At 40.4% G+C, this 18,646-nt stretch overlaps 1 protein-coding gene across 18 annotated transcripts in view; it reads right to left on the reverse strand.

The window, feature by feature from the left end:
- Window positions 1–18,646, reverse strand: part of NLGN4X (neuroligin 4 X-linked) — an 886,820-nt gene that overhangs the window by 4,568 nt on the left and 863,606 nt on the right. For all 18 annotated transcript variants that reach the window (XM_082375567.1, XM_082375570.1, XM_082375557.1 and 15 more), the window contains 2 exons: window positions 12,769–12,954; window positions 8,384–9,173 (listed from right to left, as the gene is read on the reverse strand). In XM_082375567.1, coding sequence (XP_082231693.1) covers window positions 8,384–9,173; window positions 12,769–12,954 — 976 coding nt within the window. The remainder of the gene's footprint in view (window positions 1–8,383; window positions 9,174–12,768; window positions 12,955–18,646) is intronic.

Here is an 18,646-nt window from a genome sequence, read left to right on the forward strand (position 1 = left end):
TGAACCTAAGAAGTCTCCTATAATTTACATAAGTGGGCACAGGCAGAAGGAGAGTCCTCAAAATTGAAAGATTCTCCACAAAACATGGTACTTGAAACATCTTTGCAACCAACTCTTTTAAGATAACAAACAACCTCCCCCCGCCCTGCAAAGGTATCATATTCTCATTTCTTCCATTTTTTCTAGGCTTGGTAAAGTGAGCTGTAAAACAGGTTTCATCTTAAAGTGTACTGGTTTGGAAAATGTGAGATCGTGCATGACATAACGTCACCTAGTTGACACTGAACATTCATACATGATGTGCAGACCCAGTTTGCTCAGATCTATTGCTCCAGGTGTTCTAACTTCTATTTTCCAGGTAACACTTGAAGCTGCCTTCAGCCACTGCCTGTTTGCTCATGTATCAGAAGACTGGGGAACCAGAAGGTCCCACTGGCAGACCTGAAGTCTACAGACATTCCCAAGTAGTGTGCAGGATGCAAACGATGCACTTGACCAACAGATGCATCTGCCAAAGGAAGGACTTTAGCCCTCAGTCTGAGGCTGTCAAAATCATTTCCATACATTAAGTTCTGCATCTCTCCCTCTTTACAAGCTGTGAAATCTTGAGCAAATCCTTAAGCCTCTCTTAGCCTCATCTTCCTCATCTATAAAGTGGATAAGAATACTGGGATGGAAAGGAAGTGAGAAAGGTTAAATAATAACTACAATATTCCTGGCATGTAGTAAGAGCTCAGTAAATAGTATCCCTCTCTATAATGCATAAATTAGAATACCTACAAATTGCTAGTGAGAGAGGACTATAAATAACATACTGTATATAGCCACAGAATATACGTAATACTATACATTCTACATAGTATATGCTACATAAAAGTATACTGCATACCAGTATATATGGTATAATAATATACTAGATGTAGTGTATGCTGCATAACAATATACTGTATATACGGTACACTGTAAATTATACATAGTATATACTTTTTAAAAGTATACAGTGTACATCATAGCATACATGGTACAGTATATACTGTATATAGTATATGCTGTATCAAAGTATCCTATACACTATGTATAGTATATACTGCATAACAATATACTGTATACCACAGTATATATGGTACACTGTACACTGTATATAGTATACATTGTATAAAAGTATACTATGTATATCATAGCATATATGGTACACTATATACTGTATATAGTATATGCTGTATCAAAGTACACTGTATACCACAGTGCATACAGTATATTATACACTGTGTATAGTATATACTGTATAAAAGTATATTGTATACAACAGTACATACTGCATACTATACACACACACACCCACACACACATATATATATATAGATGCATAGGTATATATATGATCGTAGATATGATTATATATGTGGTATGCAGGACAAAGAAATTTTACCACGTAACTGAGTACACACTAACTGCTGTGCTCTTATTAGTGAGATGATAAAATATAAAAAATTATAGGTCTTAATACAACGAGCTTTCTTATTTATGTGTTCATTTATAAACATTTATATACTTTAAAATAATCTGCTTTTAATTCATTTTTATATTCTTACATGTTTTCAAAAAATGTTGGATTTAATATAGCACCTCAAGTTTTTTTATTTGAGTCTTCTGAAATACACTGTTGGAAAATTCCTATTTCATTGGAATCTGTCATGGAGAAATTTGTCATCGATTTTTATTGTTCTAAAAGCAACGAAAGGGAGTGAGGATTCCTACTATGTTTGCATTGATCTGATTTCACGGAATTGGTCTTTTAGTTGTACTGATCTTTTATTGAAGAGAGGGCATCTAGGAAAGAGAGTGTCTGTTCATGTAGGATATTTATCGATTTTTTTAATGGAATTCGGTGTATATTTGAAAGGTAAGGAAACACATTTATTTTGTTCTCAGAGAACAGAGGATTTTGAAAATCCGGTAAGTATGCTTTAGCCCGATACAATCTATCAAAGCTCTTGGAGATGCACAGTCAGAAGCCTTAAACCAAGATAAACTCACGGCGCTTATGAAGGCTCATCAGTTTCCCTTGTCAAACACCCCAAAGACAGTAAGATCTCTATGTGGGATACCACTGCCTTGTTGTTTAGACTTTGCTTCAGCACACGGCGTGTTTTAATACCCACGAGTAAAATTAAAGATGATAATGATTAAGGAGAGAATGAAACAGACACACCTTCTTTCTCTAGTAAAAACCTCAATACCTATCCATACTCCTCGTCACCTAAACATACATTTTTACCTGTCATATTTCATTTGCGATATCATCTTAGAAGTGGATGGTTAAATGCGTCTCCAAGGTCTTGTGGTTCATCTTATTTGCGAGAGATGGGTAACACGATCTCTTTAAAAATACCAGTGAACCCTATGATATGCTCCTTTGGATGGTATAAGGTTTTCCTTACCCCTAAAACAATGTCGTGGTTGACTATTTGTCCCTAGACCTCTAAGAAGAAAACTACCCCCCGCACCAAGAAGTTTGTGTTCAGTCCGTCCTATACAACCAGTAGAGATGTTCCTTCACTGAGCTTAAAATACTCTGGGGCAATAAAGGTCACTTTTAAAACCAGGCTTTGACTGCAACTCTATCTAACCCATCTTTCCTGTCTGTTTCCTGATTTTTGCAAAGATTGAGCAAAGGTTGAAATATAAATCAATTACAGGATATGAGCAAAATCAAAAGTAAAGATGGCATCTGAAAACCAATGAAAAATACGTCATCCCACCCACTCGACCTACACAAATGTATTTTGACATATTGGAATATATGTTGTTTTTCTTACATAATATACATTGGCTTATCGGCCAACGGCCTTCCCATCTCTGAATTCCAAGAGCCTCCGAGGCCTTCCATACAGAACGGTGAAGGTACTGTTCACAGCCATATCGTCTGTAGAGACCCTCATCCTACCCATTTTATCCACCTCTCCCCACACAGACCCAAATCGCATTGGTCCTTGATCAATGAGCACCTGATTTCTACTGAGTGGCCAGGACCAATGCCTTCCCACCTATTCCCAAAGAGGTTGGATGTGACAAAGAGTTTAAATCTGTGTAATCATTCGTAAACCTTGGGATTAGTTTTAATTTTTCCCAGACATAACTTCTCATTTATCAAAACTCTCCAAGTAGCCTTATTTCTAGCCTAATACTTAATGTCTTGGCTTCGCTGTCCTTTCCCAGCGCTGTTTTGGGTTAGTCTTCTCACCTGGATTATTGAAACAGTCTCCTAGCGATGAAAGCATTCTCCTCTGCTCCCCTTCCCTCCCTCCCCCCTTCCTCCTTCCCTCCCCTCCCTCTTTCCTTCTTTCTTTGTTTCCTTCCCTCCTTCCTTCTTCCCTCCCTCTCTCCTTCCTTCCATCCTTCTATCCTTCCTTCCTTCTTTCCATCCTTCTATCCTTCCTTCCATCCTTCTATCCTTCCTTCCTTCACTCCTTCCTTCCATCCTTCTATCCTTCCTTCCTTCTTTCCATCCTTCTATCCTTCCTTCCATCCTTCTATCCTTCCTTCCTTCACTCCTTCCTTCCATCCTTCTATCCTTCCTTCCTTCTTCCCTCCCTCTCTCCTTCCTTCCATCCTTCTATCCTTCCTTCCTTCTTTCCATCCTTCCATCCTTCCTTCCTTCCTTCCATGCCTACCACAGACACCATCCCCACATTATGTTTTCTGTGCTTAACAACAACAACAAAAAATCGGCATACCAGATATATCTACACTTAAGCCTACCTGTAAGGTCAGCACTGTGAGCTTTGGTCATATAGAAAGAAGCCCCAGGGTTCACCTCATCTCAGCAAACGTATGAGTAGTCAGGGTCATCGGGGTGCTGTTTACGAGGGGCAGCAGATGTGAAGGTCCACCCAGCGACCACGGCAAAGCATGTTCTGACACAACGTAATCCTTTCTTCTCAGCCATATGTTGTGATTACACATATGATAGGGTATTCTTATAACCAAACTCCTGTCTCTGTACTGCTTACAGGGAGCAGCGGATGGTACTCAAGTGTATTCCATCATATTCTGTGGGTCATTGCCTGAGTATGTGTTCTGGAGAACAGAGTTAAGCATCTCACCTCACACTGTGACATCACGGATGGTTTATCCTATGCTCTTCCCTTGCTGGCATCAGATAAGGTATGAGACCCTTAATGACATGAGAGATGGTTTGATCCCATGCTGTTCCATTACTGGCACCATACTGCCTCATTCTCCTCAGCTGGACCACTTTAGCAGCCCCCTAGGGACAAAGAAATCCTCCTCCACACAGGGCTGATCATGCCACTACCCTATTTAAAATCAATCAATGAATAACTAGCAACCACCTCATAAGCCATATCATCCACTGGCAAACACCTAAATCACTAGACTTTGCTCAATCCCCCATTTTTTGTTAAACCATAAGCTACTGAAATGTGATCCTCCTGACTTACGTTTGAAATTGCGTATTGCATTGCAGGTTAGAGGAAGTTCTGAGTAACTTCCTTAAAAGATGATTTGAGGGCTTCCCTGGTGGCGCAGTGGTTAAGAATCCACCTGCCAATGCTGGGGACACAGGTTCAAGCCCTGGTCCGGGAAGATCCCACATGCTGCGGAGCAACTAAACCCGTGTGCCACAACTACTGAGCCTGCGCTCTAGAACCCGCGAGCCACAACTACTGAGCCCACGTGCCACAATTACCAAAGCCCATGCGCCTAGAGCCCGTGCTCTGCAACAAGAGAAGTGACCGCAATGAGAAGCCCGTGCACTGCAACGAAGAGTAGCCCCTGCTTGCCGCAACTAGAGAAAGCCCGCGTGCAGCAACAAAGACCTAACGCAGCCAAAACTAAATAAAATTAATTAAAAAAAAAAAAAGAAAGATGATTTGAGTCATTCCAACGACCTTTCAAATGTGTTGTGAAAACTCATTGCATTAATATCCCCAAGTATGATTTCGGCTATGCTCCACATGGACCACAGAAATAAAAAGAGCTCCTGCTTGGATAAAATCCAGATTTTTCAGACTGACATCCGAGGCCATCCGTTAGCGATATCCTGTTACCACAGTGAGATCTCTACCTGGACTCTGGTCAGATGGCAGCTATTCCTCCAAGCTAAGTCCTTATTCCTTCCCCATCCGCTACTTTAGCATCTTTATGAAATCCAAAAGTATCCTAAACACGCACCACTAGTGGCCACATGAGTATACTCGGCCAGGGATTAAGCCCAAGCTATTTTACATCTCCACCACTGTGTTCCCCAAATGAGGGGCGTGAACCACAGGCACTAAGCAAAGTGATTTTAGGAATATAGAGTTATGAAATTAAAAAGCACTCAACATCTTAAAAAACGTTTTAAAGAACACTCAACATTTTCAATCCTCACTTAGTCATTGACAGGTCCTGGTGACCTACAGGTTTGGTGCTAGCGTTTCTCTACCATCTCATGACATTAATTTCCTTTAATTTTTCTTTGTGTTTTTTTTTTTTTAAAACAACAAGAGAAAATCCATCTCAGAGCCTTTGGCAGGCAAGAACAGCTAATGAGAATTTAATGGCTTTATTTGGATTTCGTAGTTTTCTTTAATGGTTCAGTTAAATTGATGATGAATGATCCTAGCTTTCCATTTAAGAAAATCATACAAAGTTTATTTCCAAAACACGTGAGAGAAAAAGAAAGTAGGTGGCTTTAACAAAAGTAAGTCACGATTTGTGTTTAGATGTTATGGAATTAATGATAGGTTTGGATGGTGATGTACTCGATAGGCATGGCCATGGTGTGGGAAACGCTCCTGTGAGTTTTTTTGCTTCAAAAGAAGGCAACGCTTTGCAAGGGCAGGCTTTACCTATCTGAGTTCTATGACACAATGGGGCATTGGTCCTGCCTTTAAAAGGGGTTATGCATTGAACTGTTTCCCCCTCAAATTAAGATACGCTGAAGTCCTAACACCCAGGACCTCACAGTGTGATCTTATTGGAAATAGGGTCATTGCAGATGTAGTCAGTCAAGTTAAGATGAGGTTATAGTGGGAATTCCCTGGCGGTCCAGTGGTTAGGACTCTGTGCTTCCACTGCAGGGGGCACTGGTTCGATCCCTGGTTGGGGGACTAAGATCCCGCAAGCCGCACGGCCCGGACAAAAAATAAAAATTAAAAAAAAAAGATGAGGTCATACTGGAGCAGGATGGACTCCTAAACCAATATGATTGGTGCCCTTATAAGAAGATGGCCAAAATAAAAAAGAACAAAATAATGCCATTTGCAGCAACATGGATGCAACTAGAGATTATCATACTAGGTAAAATAAGTCAGAAAGAGAAAGACAAATACCATATGATATCACTTATATGTGGAATCTAAAATATGACACAAATGAACTTATCTACGAAAAAGAAACAGAGTCACAGACAGAGAGAATAGACTTGTAGTTGCCAAGGGGGAGGGGAGTGGGGGAGGGATGGAGTGGGAGTATGGGATTAGCAGATGCAAACTATTATATATGGGATGGATAAACAATGAGGACCTACTCTACAGCACAGGGAACTATACTCAATATCCTGTGATAAACCATTATGGAAAAGAATAGGAAAAAGAATATATATATGTCTATAACTGAATCACTTTGCTGTACAGCAGAAATTAACACAAGATTGTAAATAAACTATACTTCAATAAAGATAAAAAAGAAGAAGATGGCCATATAAAGACAGACGTGCTGGGAGACCACCACGGTATGACAGACACAGAGCTTGGAGAGATGCAGCTACAAGTCAGGCAACACCAAACATTGCCAGCAAAGCACCAGAAGCTAAGAAGCAGCATGGAAACATTCCCCTATGGGTCTTAGAGACAACTCAGCCCTGCGGACACCTTCACTGTGGACTTCTAGCCTCCAGAACCGTGAAATACATTTCTGTTGTTTTAAGCTACATCATTTTTGGTACTTTGCTGCAGCAGCCCTAGGAATCTAATAAACAGGGGTTACTTAAAAATACTTGCTGACGTGACCTCAATCACCTCCTTGTTGAAAAAAGAACCTTTTGGGGACAGACAAGCATCTCTCCCCAGCACAGTTGTACCATCTCCGTACCCCACTGTCTTTCTTAGGTCAAACTTGTAAAATGGGACAGTCCAAAGTCGGTATCCATACAACATATTTTCCACTCAAGAAACGTGCCACACTTTTCCTAAGACTGCAAAACCATGAAACCACTTCCCACCAGAGTATTTGGAATCATTGTAAAGAATGATACCTGCTAACCCCCTACACATCCCCGGCATCCCCACATCCTCTCATTAGAGCTACATGAGGCTCAGGCACTGCGGGGCTGCTGCAGTATGGGGCCTAATTCCACCCCCCAGCGACCCACAGGAAGATTCTCCATCCTCCAGAGCCGGGAGGATCTTCACTGTAGAGTCGGTACAAGAAGCTCAAGGTTAATGACAGAAGCACAGGCAGGTAGAACAGAACGATACCTCATTAATTTCCACAATTAGGTTATTCGACAAGAGAAAATGAAAAGATGATCCGATATTTGTAGCTCCTTAAGATGCTGGGGAGGCTTTTCTTTCGTTGCTTGCAGAGAATCTGCTCAGTGGAATACGGGTGGACCCTGTTGTATGTGTAACTCTTGTATATTTCCTACTATATTTAGCCAATGAGCTTTCTATATGTGTCTACAGATATACAGATAAATATACACACATGTATGCAATTTATATTAATGAAATAAACACGTGTAAATATTTATATATAAACAAAGTAAATGTATGTTGTATGTATATGTATATATAGAAAATAAATCTCACAACAATGGAGAAATCCTATGCGTGTATATAGATACATATGTGTATATATATCTTACACACACACACACATAGGATTTCTCTACAGTTATGAGATTAGGAGTTATTACATGTGCATATACATATATAATATATATATTATATACACATATAGTATTTCTGTATATTTATTATGAGATTTATTTCATTCCTTGGCTATGCATTCCATGTGGCACATGTATTTTGATAACCCTCTTATTTACCAAACAAGACAAGGTCCTATCTAGATTTGAAACTCCAGGATCAGTTTTCAATAGAATAGCCAAATATATCTAAATCTGACCCCAGTAGCAAGTGTAGAATTTTCAATATGCACCTAGCACCTTAGCAAAAAATCTGACTTGATAGAAAACAATTCAGGGGTAAAGAAAACATGAGGTGTCCCTAGATGCTGGGGGGGGGGGGGGGGAAGAATGACTGCTTTTGTTATTGTGTGTGCATGCCTGCACACCGCAGTCTAGCCAGTCATGGAAACCACACTTACAGGGAGGAACCGGACAAACGATAACCTGATGGGGAGAAGAACATACCCGGTTTTGGCGAAGTTCGTCCAGTAGGTCATGACCACTGCGCTGAGCATGACATCATTCTTGGAGAAGTTGCAGCTGAAGAGCTCGGTAGGGCCAATCATGGGGGTCCCGAAGACGTAGGGGACCTCATCGCCATGGGCTGAGTCCGCCCAGCTGGGCTTCATCTCGCTTTGGCAGTGGTGGTAGAAGGCGTAGAAGTAGGTGGGTGAGCCGTACTGCGCGTGCAGGTCCGCGGTGGCCACGGCGGGGGCCACCCACTGGTGGTCGGTGAACAGAGCCACCAAGGTTTTCCGCCGTGTTTCAGGGTTCTCCTTATCTGCCCAGTCCGTGTACATGAACTTGATGGTTTCCCGCAAGGTGTCCTTCCCCTCCGGGTAGCCGTAAAGGTTGTCCACGAAGTTGGACACCGAGAAGTCAAAATCGTTGGGCGTCACGCCATCTTCATTGTCCACGATGCCGTCCACGAACTTCAGCCCCTCCCCCTGGTTGACCCCGAGCATGATGTCATAGTTGAGGAACTCCCCCTGCTCCATCAGGATCTGAGGGTCGTCGGGGATGACATCCCCGTCAATGACGGGCCCGAAGGAGATGTGGTACGTGGCCGGGGTGATGGTCTGCTGAATGAGCTCTTTGTAGTTCTTATTCCGAAGGCATTCCACCATATCCGTGGTATCCAGCATGTTGCAGCCGACTTTATCTGCCAATATCCGAGTGTACTTGGCAGGCTGGTAGTTCACGGCCCAGCTGGACAGGGCAGTCCCGCTCTGGATGATGGCCTTCTGGAACAGACCTGCAGGTGCAAAATTGTGGGCATGCAAATGAAAACCCGAAAGACAGAAAAGCAGCTTTTACTCAGCAAAGAAGGCTCTGATTGTCCCTCGGGCATGTGAATTTCTGGATACTGTAGCATTCAGCGCATTCGGCATCTCTTTCTCTCATTTCTATCTCCTTCTTCCCCCTCCCCCTCCTGCTGGACAGTGGTCTTATAGGATGCTCTCAGACACACACACGCACACACACACACACACACACACACACAAGCACACACAGAGTTTACAAAACGAAACTGCATTTACACTTTAGCTGCAGTGCTAAAAACATACAACCTGTTTCTCCGTCCCCAGTTTTGTGTAATACTAGTGTCTCCACCCCCAGATGTCATAAATAAAGAGTCTCAGAGTAATCACAACCCCCAGCCTCTAAAAATATGCTTTGTGGCCATAAGAGATCAAAGGCTGTTTTCTCTTACTGGCAAAACCAGGTACCATTTTATTAGAGGGGGAAGATCCACTGAAATCAGTTTCAGAGTATAAATTCTGGAATGCATTTTTATTTCCACACTCCATATACTGAAGGTGCTAAAAACATGCAATTAAAATAAATTCATTAAATTAGCTATTCCTAAAGAAATCTTCACTTGAATGCCCCACTAAAATGTATCTTTTTTCCAAAAAAAATCATTAATTTCAAAGTTGCATCCACTCAAAGCCCAGACTTTTGTACAATTTATTCTGCCACATTTTAAACATGTCTGTTTGGTGAGAAACTTGAAAAATCTTGGGCTGTTTTATGAGTAAAATTCTGTGTAGCTTAAAATTTCCTATCTGATCAGTCTAGTACGTGGATGTCCAGAAGTAAATAAAAGTCTATTTCTAACCACTCCAGTATGAGATGGAAGGCTATTAGATCATGGTGTTCTATTCCTTATCTCTTCCTGCCATTTCCTTGAACTCCAGCATGATCTAGCTCTGATGCCTCATAAGTCATTGGGAGAATAAAAGCATTCAGCGGGGAGTCCAGAAGTCCATGCCCTGTCAATGTTTAAGGTCATACAAGCAATCAAGGATGAAGGAAACATGACTGCAGTCAGGAAAATGTGATTCTAAAGACTAGAGGATTGCCTACAGGTGACACACAAGACTGAACTGTTTAAAAAGATCTGGCTTTGCCCAACACACCATCAAGCTCATTTGGGGCCAATTTCCCAATGTTTACCATTCTGTTGGAAATGTGCAAGTATTGACTTGTGTGTCTGGCTCTCAAGGTGAATGTTTTAAAGCACCTTAAGGAAATGATGTCCATATTTGATCTATTAAAAGACATTCATAAATGAAGGCAACCAGAATTAGAAAAATGTTGCTAGAAGTTACACATTTTTTCTCTCTGTCATAACTGTTGGCCATGATTGAGGTAGCCGTGTGTATGTGTGTGTGTGTGTGTGTGTGTGTATGTATGTTTTGGCAAGGAAGTAATACAACCTGTGATAAAACTTGAAAAGTTAAAGAAAAAGTCACCTATAATTCACACTATAAAATAGGAGCTACTTTAATATTTTTAGTATCATTCCTTCTTGGTGCTTTCCCTCCCATTGGTCTGTTGTGTATAACTGTGTCCAACATCTGCATAGTATATTGATATCATAATTAAGGAACTCTTCCTGCTCCATCAGGATCTGAGAGTTGCTTGGAATGGCATTCCTGTCCATGACAGGGTCAAAGGGAATGTGGTACCTGGCCAAGGTGATGGTTTGCTGAATGAGCTCTTCATATCATGTCTCCCAGGTTAATGCGTATCTTAAGCACAATTCTTAAAACAAATTAGTTCCTTCAAGTAAATGCACTTGTCATTTACAATGTTCTTGTCTTTTTGGTCTTGTAGCTTTTCCTTTCATTCTTTGCTATGAGAATGCTGTGGTAGAAAACTCCATGAAAACACCTTTTTCCCATGTGTATGTTGATTTCATTAAGTTATATCATGACAAGTGAAATTCCTAAGGCCAACAGTTTGGGTATGTTCATTAATTCTTGATTCTATTGCTGGGTTGATTTTAGAGAGCTACTTTGCAGAAATGATGCAAAGCATTACCATATTCATTTCTGATCTATTGATTTAAGGAATTAACACTCTTCCCCCATTAGTTTTGGCTGACATGTGTTTGATTACTACTAGAGTTGGTCCTGACTATTTTGTAAATGGAGAACCATGATTATATCCATTGAGAAATGGGAAAATACGGGTATTTTCTAAAATGCTATAGGAATCGTTACCACTAATGATCTAATTTACTCACTTTTTCCTTTTTTAATAAAGGGTTAATACAAACATAAGCTTTTCATTCTACCTCTCCTCAGCCATTACGAAATAAAGAATCAAGAAATTCAGACTTCACAAGACTTAAAAATAAAAATCATCGTCAATCATATCTTGCTAATGAAGCAATCAAGGCACAGAAAGAGTCATTAACTTGTCCACGATAGTGTAGGAAGCAAGGAAAAAAATGGGATGCTATCTTATTGCACGATGATACGTCCCCTTTTTTTTTTTTTAACATGTTTAGGGTACTTTAAAGAAAGATAATATAAGACTCTTTAAAGAAAAATAATTCCTTTAAAGTTTCAGGTGCTTTTCATAAAAATGGTTCAAATAGATGTGCTAAATCCTTAAACCAACCAATGACACAGAAGGAAACATAACACGACCTTGATGATTTAGACTGTTATTATGAATATTCACTTGTACTTGCCAAAGTGTCCCAGGGCTGCATCTTCTTGTTTTGTTTTTATTTTTATTCCATTTTTCAAGGGAGAGCCAGGAAGTTATTAAGGTGCCTCCAGGCCCACGGCACCCCATTTCTGTTGATTTTTCTTTTAAAAATCTCTCATCTGATATTGCTGGGAACCTCCATCACCAATGGACCAGAGGGAATCAACTTGAATTAGTTTGCATCAAAGACGTGACTTTATAACCATATGGCTACAAGCTTTGTTTATCACGAAATCTAAAAATCTGTAACCATCATCCACATACTGATTCCCTTTCATATTTCTTCTCCCAAGATGAAAATTGAAGTTAATAAAATTTAAAGTTGTCCAAATAAACTCAGACAGGCAAAAGCAGGGTGTAGGCATTTCTAAAGAAGTCATTTTCCTCCCATTATTGTAAGCAGCGGCTCTTTGCCGTAAGTCTAAGTGAGAAAAATATATCGTTAAGATAGTTAATAATACTGTATTGCACACTTAAAAGTAGCTAAGAGAGGAGACCTTAAAATTCTCATCAGAAGGAAAAGAATTTGTAACTAAATGGTGACAGGTGTTAACTGGACTTCCTGTGGTGACTGTTTTGCGCTGTATACCAACAGCAAATCCTCATGTTGTACACCTGAAACTAATGTAATGGTGTATGTCAATCATACCTCAACAATTTAAAAAATCACAAAGCAAGCTGAGTTAAGAGAAGAGGATGTGGACACATGTCATTTGGGGGATTTTCTGTGGAGGTTTCAATAGAGACTATGGCCACCCTGCATGCACCTTGGAGAAGAACTCAATATGGGTTCATTTCTGGGTCCCAGGCTTCCCTGCCCACCGTGGGGATGCTTTCATTACCTTCTGAATAGTGAGACAAGGTCAAGAGGCTGACACAAGAAGCACCCGCGCCGGAGCCGAAGATGGTCACTCTCTTGGCATCCCCACCGAAGGCCCCGACGTTCTCCTCAATCCAACGCAATGCTTGGATCTGATCCAGGAGCCCATAGTTGCCTTTGGCCGCCTGGTCGCCGGTACTTAAAAACCCTGCGAAAGAACACAGGAGATGTGGGGTTGTCACCTACAAAATATACGTCAATGTCGCTGCTATTTGGAAAGACATTCCATGGTTTACTTTGTTCATTCTTCACTTTTCCTTCCTATAAATGAGAAGCAACAGTGTAGCACCTTTTCCATGGCAGAAAGGAGTATATTGTGTAAATAAGAGTTACAATGGTTTTTGTTTCTTTTGACACTATAATAAAGTGTCTCATCTGGGGGTTTGTATGGGGTTAACATATAAGGCGAAATGAATCTAAAATATTTACAATACACGACAATATCAGAAACCTATACACTTTACTAGATTTAAGTTATCACTCCTGTGTATATGTTGGTTTTCCTTGGGAAAACAAAAAAGACTCCTAAAAGAAGTTTTTCAGGGCAAAACAGTGTGCGTGTTGGCATCTGTGTATAAGATTGTGTGCACTGTGCATAAAATAGGTTTGCTTTTCCCCATTGAATTCCTCATTCATATTTTCATTTAACTCCTTTTAATGCTTAAATTTCAGAGTAAATTATAGCCATCATGTCATGCCACACAAATAGTTTAGGATGCATCTCTATTTTTCTATATAAGGAAGATATCACAGTTACATGCAGAAACTTATAATTCTTTAATCTCAGCCAAAAGCCAGTACATATTCAAATCTCCCCAACTGTCTCCAAAATATCATGGGCTGGTACATTTTATTTTAAAAAATAGGAGGATTCTGTAAATTAAGCAATTAGATTTCACTCAAGGCATGAAATTCTAAATTCTTCCTTTTTTTTAAAGCTGCAAATAAGGCAATATGGGCATTTAATTGTGGCAAAGTGATCAGTTTTCAAGATCTATCTCATTCCCTGTTCCTCTCACATTGCAAAAAGGATCTTGACCTGGAAACTCTGCTTTCCTCTGATGTTTGAAGTCATTTTTGTGGAAGAGACACTCTCCTACTCAGATTCAAAACTATGAATATTTTATAAAGCATCCTCCAAGCTTAAATACTTGCACAAACTTTAATCCAACTTTATGTCCAAATCTGTCTTGAATAAGCCTTCTGGGGAAAAAAAAAAAGTCATAAAAAGTTGTTGTCGTTGTTGTTTTTTCCACTTCCCATTCTTATTTGCCCCTACACCAAATCCCCAATTATGATATTTTTCCTTTCTGCACCATTTCTTTATTCCAAGGGTCATGACGTTCACCCATTTCAACGAATGCTTATTCAATAACCATGGAAAGCAGCCGCAGTGTTTATACGAAGACAGACTGATCCAAGCCCTAAAATAACAGAAGTGAGAACCAATGCCTTCAAACACATCCCTAAGCAAAGCTGACAGCAATCCAAGAGGCTCTCGGAGTACCGGCTTCTCAGAACCTAAAACAAAATCATAAAGGATGAGATCTTACACCTACTGAGGAGAATGAAGCTTCCCTTCCACAGCTTGCCTGAGTACCTGTGGGAAATGGGGGATGGGAGCCAGGAGGGGATTAGAAATAGTCTGGTTCAAAAGAAAGCAGCCAGAAGGGTTATTGTTGCTGTTACTCTAAAATCACAATAATCGGGACTCACGATCGCCTAGCCCTACAGGTAGATGCAAGACGACAACTGCCAGGTTGAACATTTAGGGCACATCGCACAAACCCACTCCCGTCTTAGGTTCCTGGGGATGGATGTGAGATTAGCTATGATGAGAGGGGGTGTTCAGATGTTTCTGGGCCCTCCTTGTTTAATGAGCAATTACTAATTAGGGTTTCATGCCCGTGAATGTTCTAGGGCCTCCACATTCATCCCTCTTAACGTTTTACATGCTTTCTCATAAAACGAATCGTGCCCTGCTTGGGAGAAAAGCCTCTTTCACGCCAGCTTTATGGATGGAACGGGCTTATGATGGCAGCTTGGGTGCCCTGTAAGAACCGTAAGACAAACCTCTCTTCCCACATTCAGGAAAGAGGTGGTTCATTTCTAAAGGCTCCAGGAATTTTCTTGCGGAACTGTTCTGTTTTTAACTCATCCCTCCTCTGTCCACCTCCCTCCTACTCTCTGCTCTCACGGAATGATCTAGTCGCTTCCTGTTTCTGGGGAGGATTTGCAACAGATGGTAAATCGCGAGGCTTTATGAAATCAGAGCCCCTCCGTCCCCAGCAAAACATGGCTTGTAAAACCTCTCCAAGGGCGGGCTCATTAATCTTCCATACCCAGGCAAATCTGACTTCTCCTAAGAGCAGCCCATGGAAAGCCTTGATCTTGGCAATTCTGCTTGCCTTCCAAACGTCCTGAGGGAAACAGCTCTCCACGTGTCTCTGAACTTGAGCAAAGACACGTGGGTTTTTTGGAAGCTGGTGTTTCCATAGCGTCTGCCATGTAATCTTCATTTATTGCAACATCCAGGGATTGCTTTTTTTTTTTTTTTTTTTTTTGGTTCTTTTTTAAAATTGAAATGATAAGCAGGTCAGAGTTCCCACTGCAGGGACAGAATGAATGCAAGTCATCTTATGTTCCCTATGACAGCATATTCCTTTCCGATTCTGATTGTCAAAACACGGTGTTCGATATAACCCAGACATACGATGTGTGTGGGCTTCCTAGCGTGGGACTGTATGAACGACAACATGATAGCGTATCAACTGGGAAACACACACACACATTAGCAAACATCGAAGCATCCGCAGAAGTCAGCTTCCCAGATGAGCACATAACTTTCCTTGACTGGCTAATGCCAGTGATTTTAAACAAACAGCTCCTTTCATGGACAAACATTCTTGGACCCCAAATCCTCTCAGCATTTCAGCTGATGAAACATTGGTTTTTGAGATTTACTGTCTCTGAACTGAAGCTTGTAAAGCAGTAAGCCGTCACCACTCCCCACACACAACTGAACAATGAAAGAGACGCACAAAAGAGACCATTTGAATTCAGACAGATTAATGACTAGATTGATGCTGAGTTTCATTCAAAGTAGTGGAAGGAACAAAATACACACACACACAAATACACGGGATATGCTGAGTGGCTGTGTGGTTATTTTAAAACTTGGTTCATGGAAAAGATGCTTAAAAAACCAAAATCCTGTTTCCCACCTGCATGTTGAATGAAATGAATATCACGTACATTGTATTTGGTCTTAATATTGCTCTAGAATAGAAAGTTTCAGGGTTTTAGGGTAGCTAATCATGATCTAAATGTTTCTCGCTCATTTGAATTGCAGGGATTTAGGAGAACGATTCCGGGTCACATGGTTTTCCGTCCACTTCAGGGCAACAGTAAGAAACCCAGAGGGGTCAGATGTGGCTGGATTTTGGTTCGTTTTAACATGACTTTAATGCCACAAAGGACTTTATCTCTTAGGAAATAATTCATTACATAAGCACAGTAGGCATTTTTTTTGATGACCATTAAACAGAAGATAATTACTAAGTGAATATAGAAAAATATCTTTTATATTTTCAGGATGTGTATTCACCTGTAATTCGCAGAATTAACCTAGGGTCTCAACTATATTTCTAAAAGAATTCTATATATGTGTGCATATATATGTATATGTTTGCATAATGACCCATTTTGATTACTTAGTTTCTTTGTAGCAGGAGGATTTGCAAAATACAGCAAATCACTAGCCTTTATTATATCAGAATCCCTCCCTCATATTTGTATATATATGTGTGCAGACATATATATACACACACACACACACACACACACACACATACATATGTGAGTGTGTATTTGAGTGTGCGTGTGTATTTGAGAGAGAGAGTGTGTGTGTATTCGTACACACAATATTTAATTTAATGGAGTAAAAGCAAAAAGGAAATGTTTAAATGAAATTGTTTCAGTGAGCATAGACAGAATTTACTTTAGGTCACACAAATGAGCCCGAACAGAAATCTGTGTAATGAGAATTACAGCAGAGGTAGAAATGTGAAAAACAGGCCAATAAATGCACATCTATATTCTTTGATATTTACAGGAAATTATTCACTGGGTGCGTTTATTACAAGGTGAAAGTGAAGTTTTCTTATTGGAACCATTTACGACTTAACAAAAGGGCACAGATTCTAAAGGATAGGATGAAAGGGGAGCGGGGTATACATTCAAATTCTGCAGGCGTGATAGGCAAAGCTAACTGAAATTGTGTCTGTTTTTAGTTTTCATTTTCCTTAAAAATGACACGAGTCCTAACTGATGCTGCTTCTGTAGTATCTCATCATCAGCGCAGTATCGCACAGAGCTATTTCCAATGTCAGTAGAATAAATCGAAGACGCTTATGAAGGACACACGATTTCTACAGCATCGGTTTCCACACCTGGGGCCCATGATGTTATTAGTGGGATTCCTTGCACTGTTTTCATAAAGTATATTCTATCCCCACAGAATGATTTCGAATGAGGCTTCACAGATGTCTTAAAGTACTTTAGTTGAAATTATATGGATTCACAAAACTAAAACCAGTTATATTCTGGAAACAAAATACAAAGCGATAAACACAGTTTATTTATTACACAACGCCAATGAAAAGGTGAAGATAATTGGTACACATGTTTCATGATGATGAAAATTTGGCAACAGCCAGTCTGGAACCAAACCCCCTCTGAGCCAACTTTGATTCTTTTTGGTTCCAAACCTCACCCTTGATCATTTCTCCAGATGTGTTGATGACTCAAGCTCTCCTGGCCGCCAGATCCTTTTGGTTTGGTTTCTTGAATACCTCATACACATCATCGCCCCTAGGATTCTGCACCGCAGTGTCCGAGATAAGAGCTCCAGTTCACTGCCTCAACCTTACTGCTTCCAATCCATTTCTACAGTATCAACCTAATCATGGCGCTCCCCAACGTATACAAATTGACAAAACTCATGAAAATGAAAATCTGAATCCCTCTGACCCACCAGTTCTATCTCCATAAATGCTTTTTCTATAAAAAATCTCTACCTGAATGTACAGAAATAAGTCATGCAAGGATCTACAAATAGAAATAGCCATGTAAGAATCCAATCAATTGTTATTGATTATAATTTTGAAAATAAGGATGACAGGAATCTCAGCGTCCATGAATAGGAGATTTGTTGCATGAATGCGTTGGCTGAATCCATATAACGGGAGGCTCTTTGTGTGTATAAAATGATACAGAGTATTTAAATGTGTAAACACAGAGCCACATCCAAGTTCTCTTCACAGAAAACCGTGAGTTGCTGAATACTGTGTCTTATGATCCCATTTTTATGGGCATCATCAAATGGGTGTGTGAAATACAAACTCTGAAAGGAAATCAAGCAGTTCATAGCGTTTCTCTCTAGGAAGGTGGCTACAGGTGATTTTCACACTTAATTTTAAATATCTGTGTGCTTTTTCTTCCAATTTGTAACTGCTTTTTTAGCAATCATACACATACACACACACACACACACACACACACACACACACACACACACACACACACACACACAGAGCAAGCTTGTTTTAAAGTCAAATGCATTAGTGGGATGTCCAGGGCCATTCCCTGGGGTCCCATCTCTACATCTCTGGACATGCTCTACACACGCCCTTTAGCCTACAAATCTACACATTACACATAACTGCCCCCTGGGATATGCCCTGCCTTTCTATCTCTCTTTGCCTTTGTATATTCACTCTTCTCCATCTCTTCCTAGGATGTTCTTTACAGGGCTGCTGGGATCCTGTAAGCTGCCTTCT

Source organism: Balaenoptera borealis (assembly GCF_965194805.1).
Source record: "Balaenoptera borealis genome assembly, chromosome: X".
Classification (NCBI taxonomy): domain Eukaryota; kingdom Metazoa; phylum Chordata; class Mammalia; order Artiodactyla; family Balaenopteridae; genus Balaenoptera; species Balaenoptera borealis.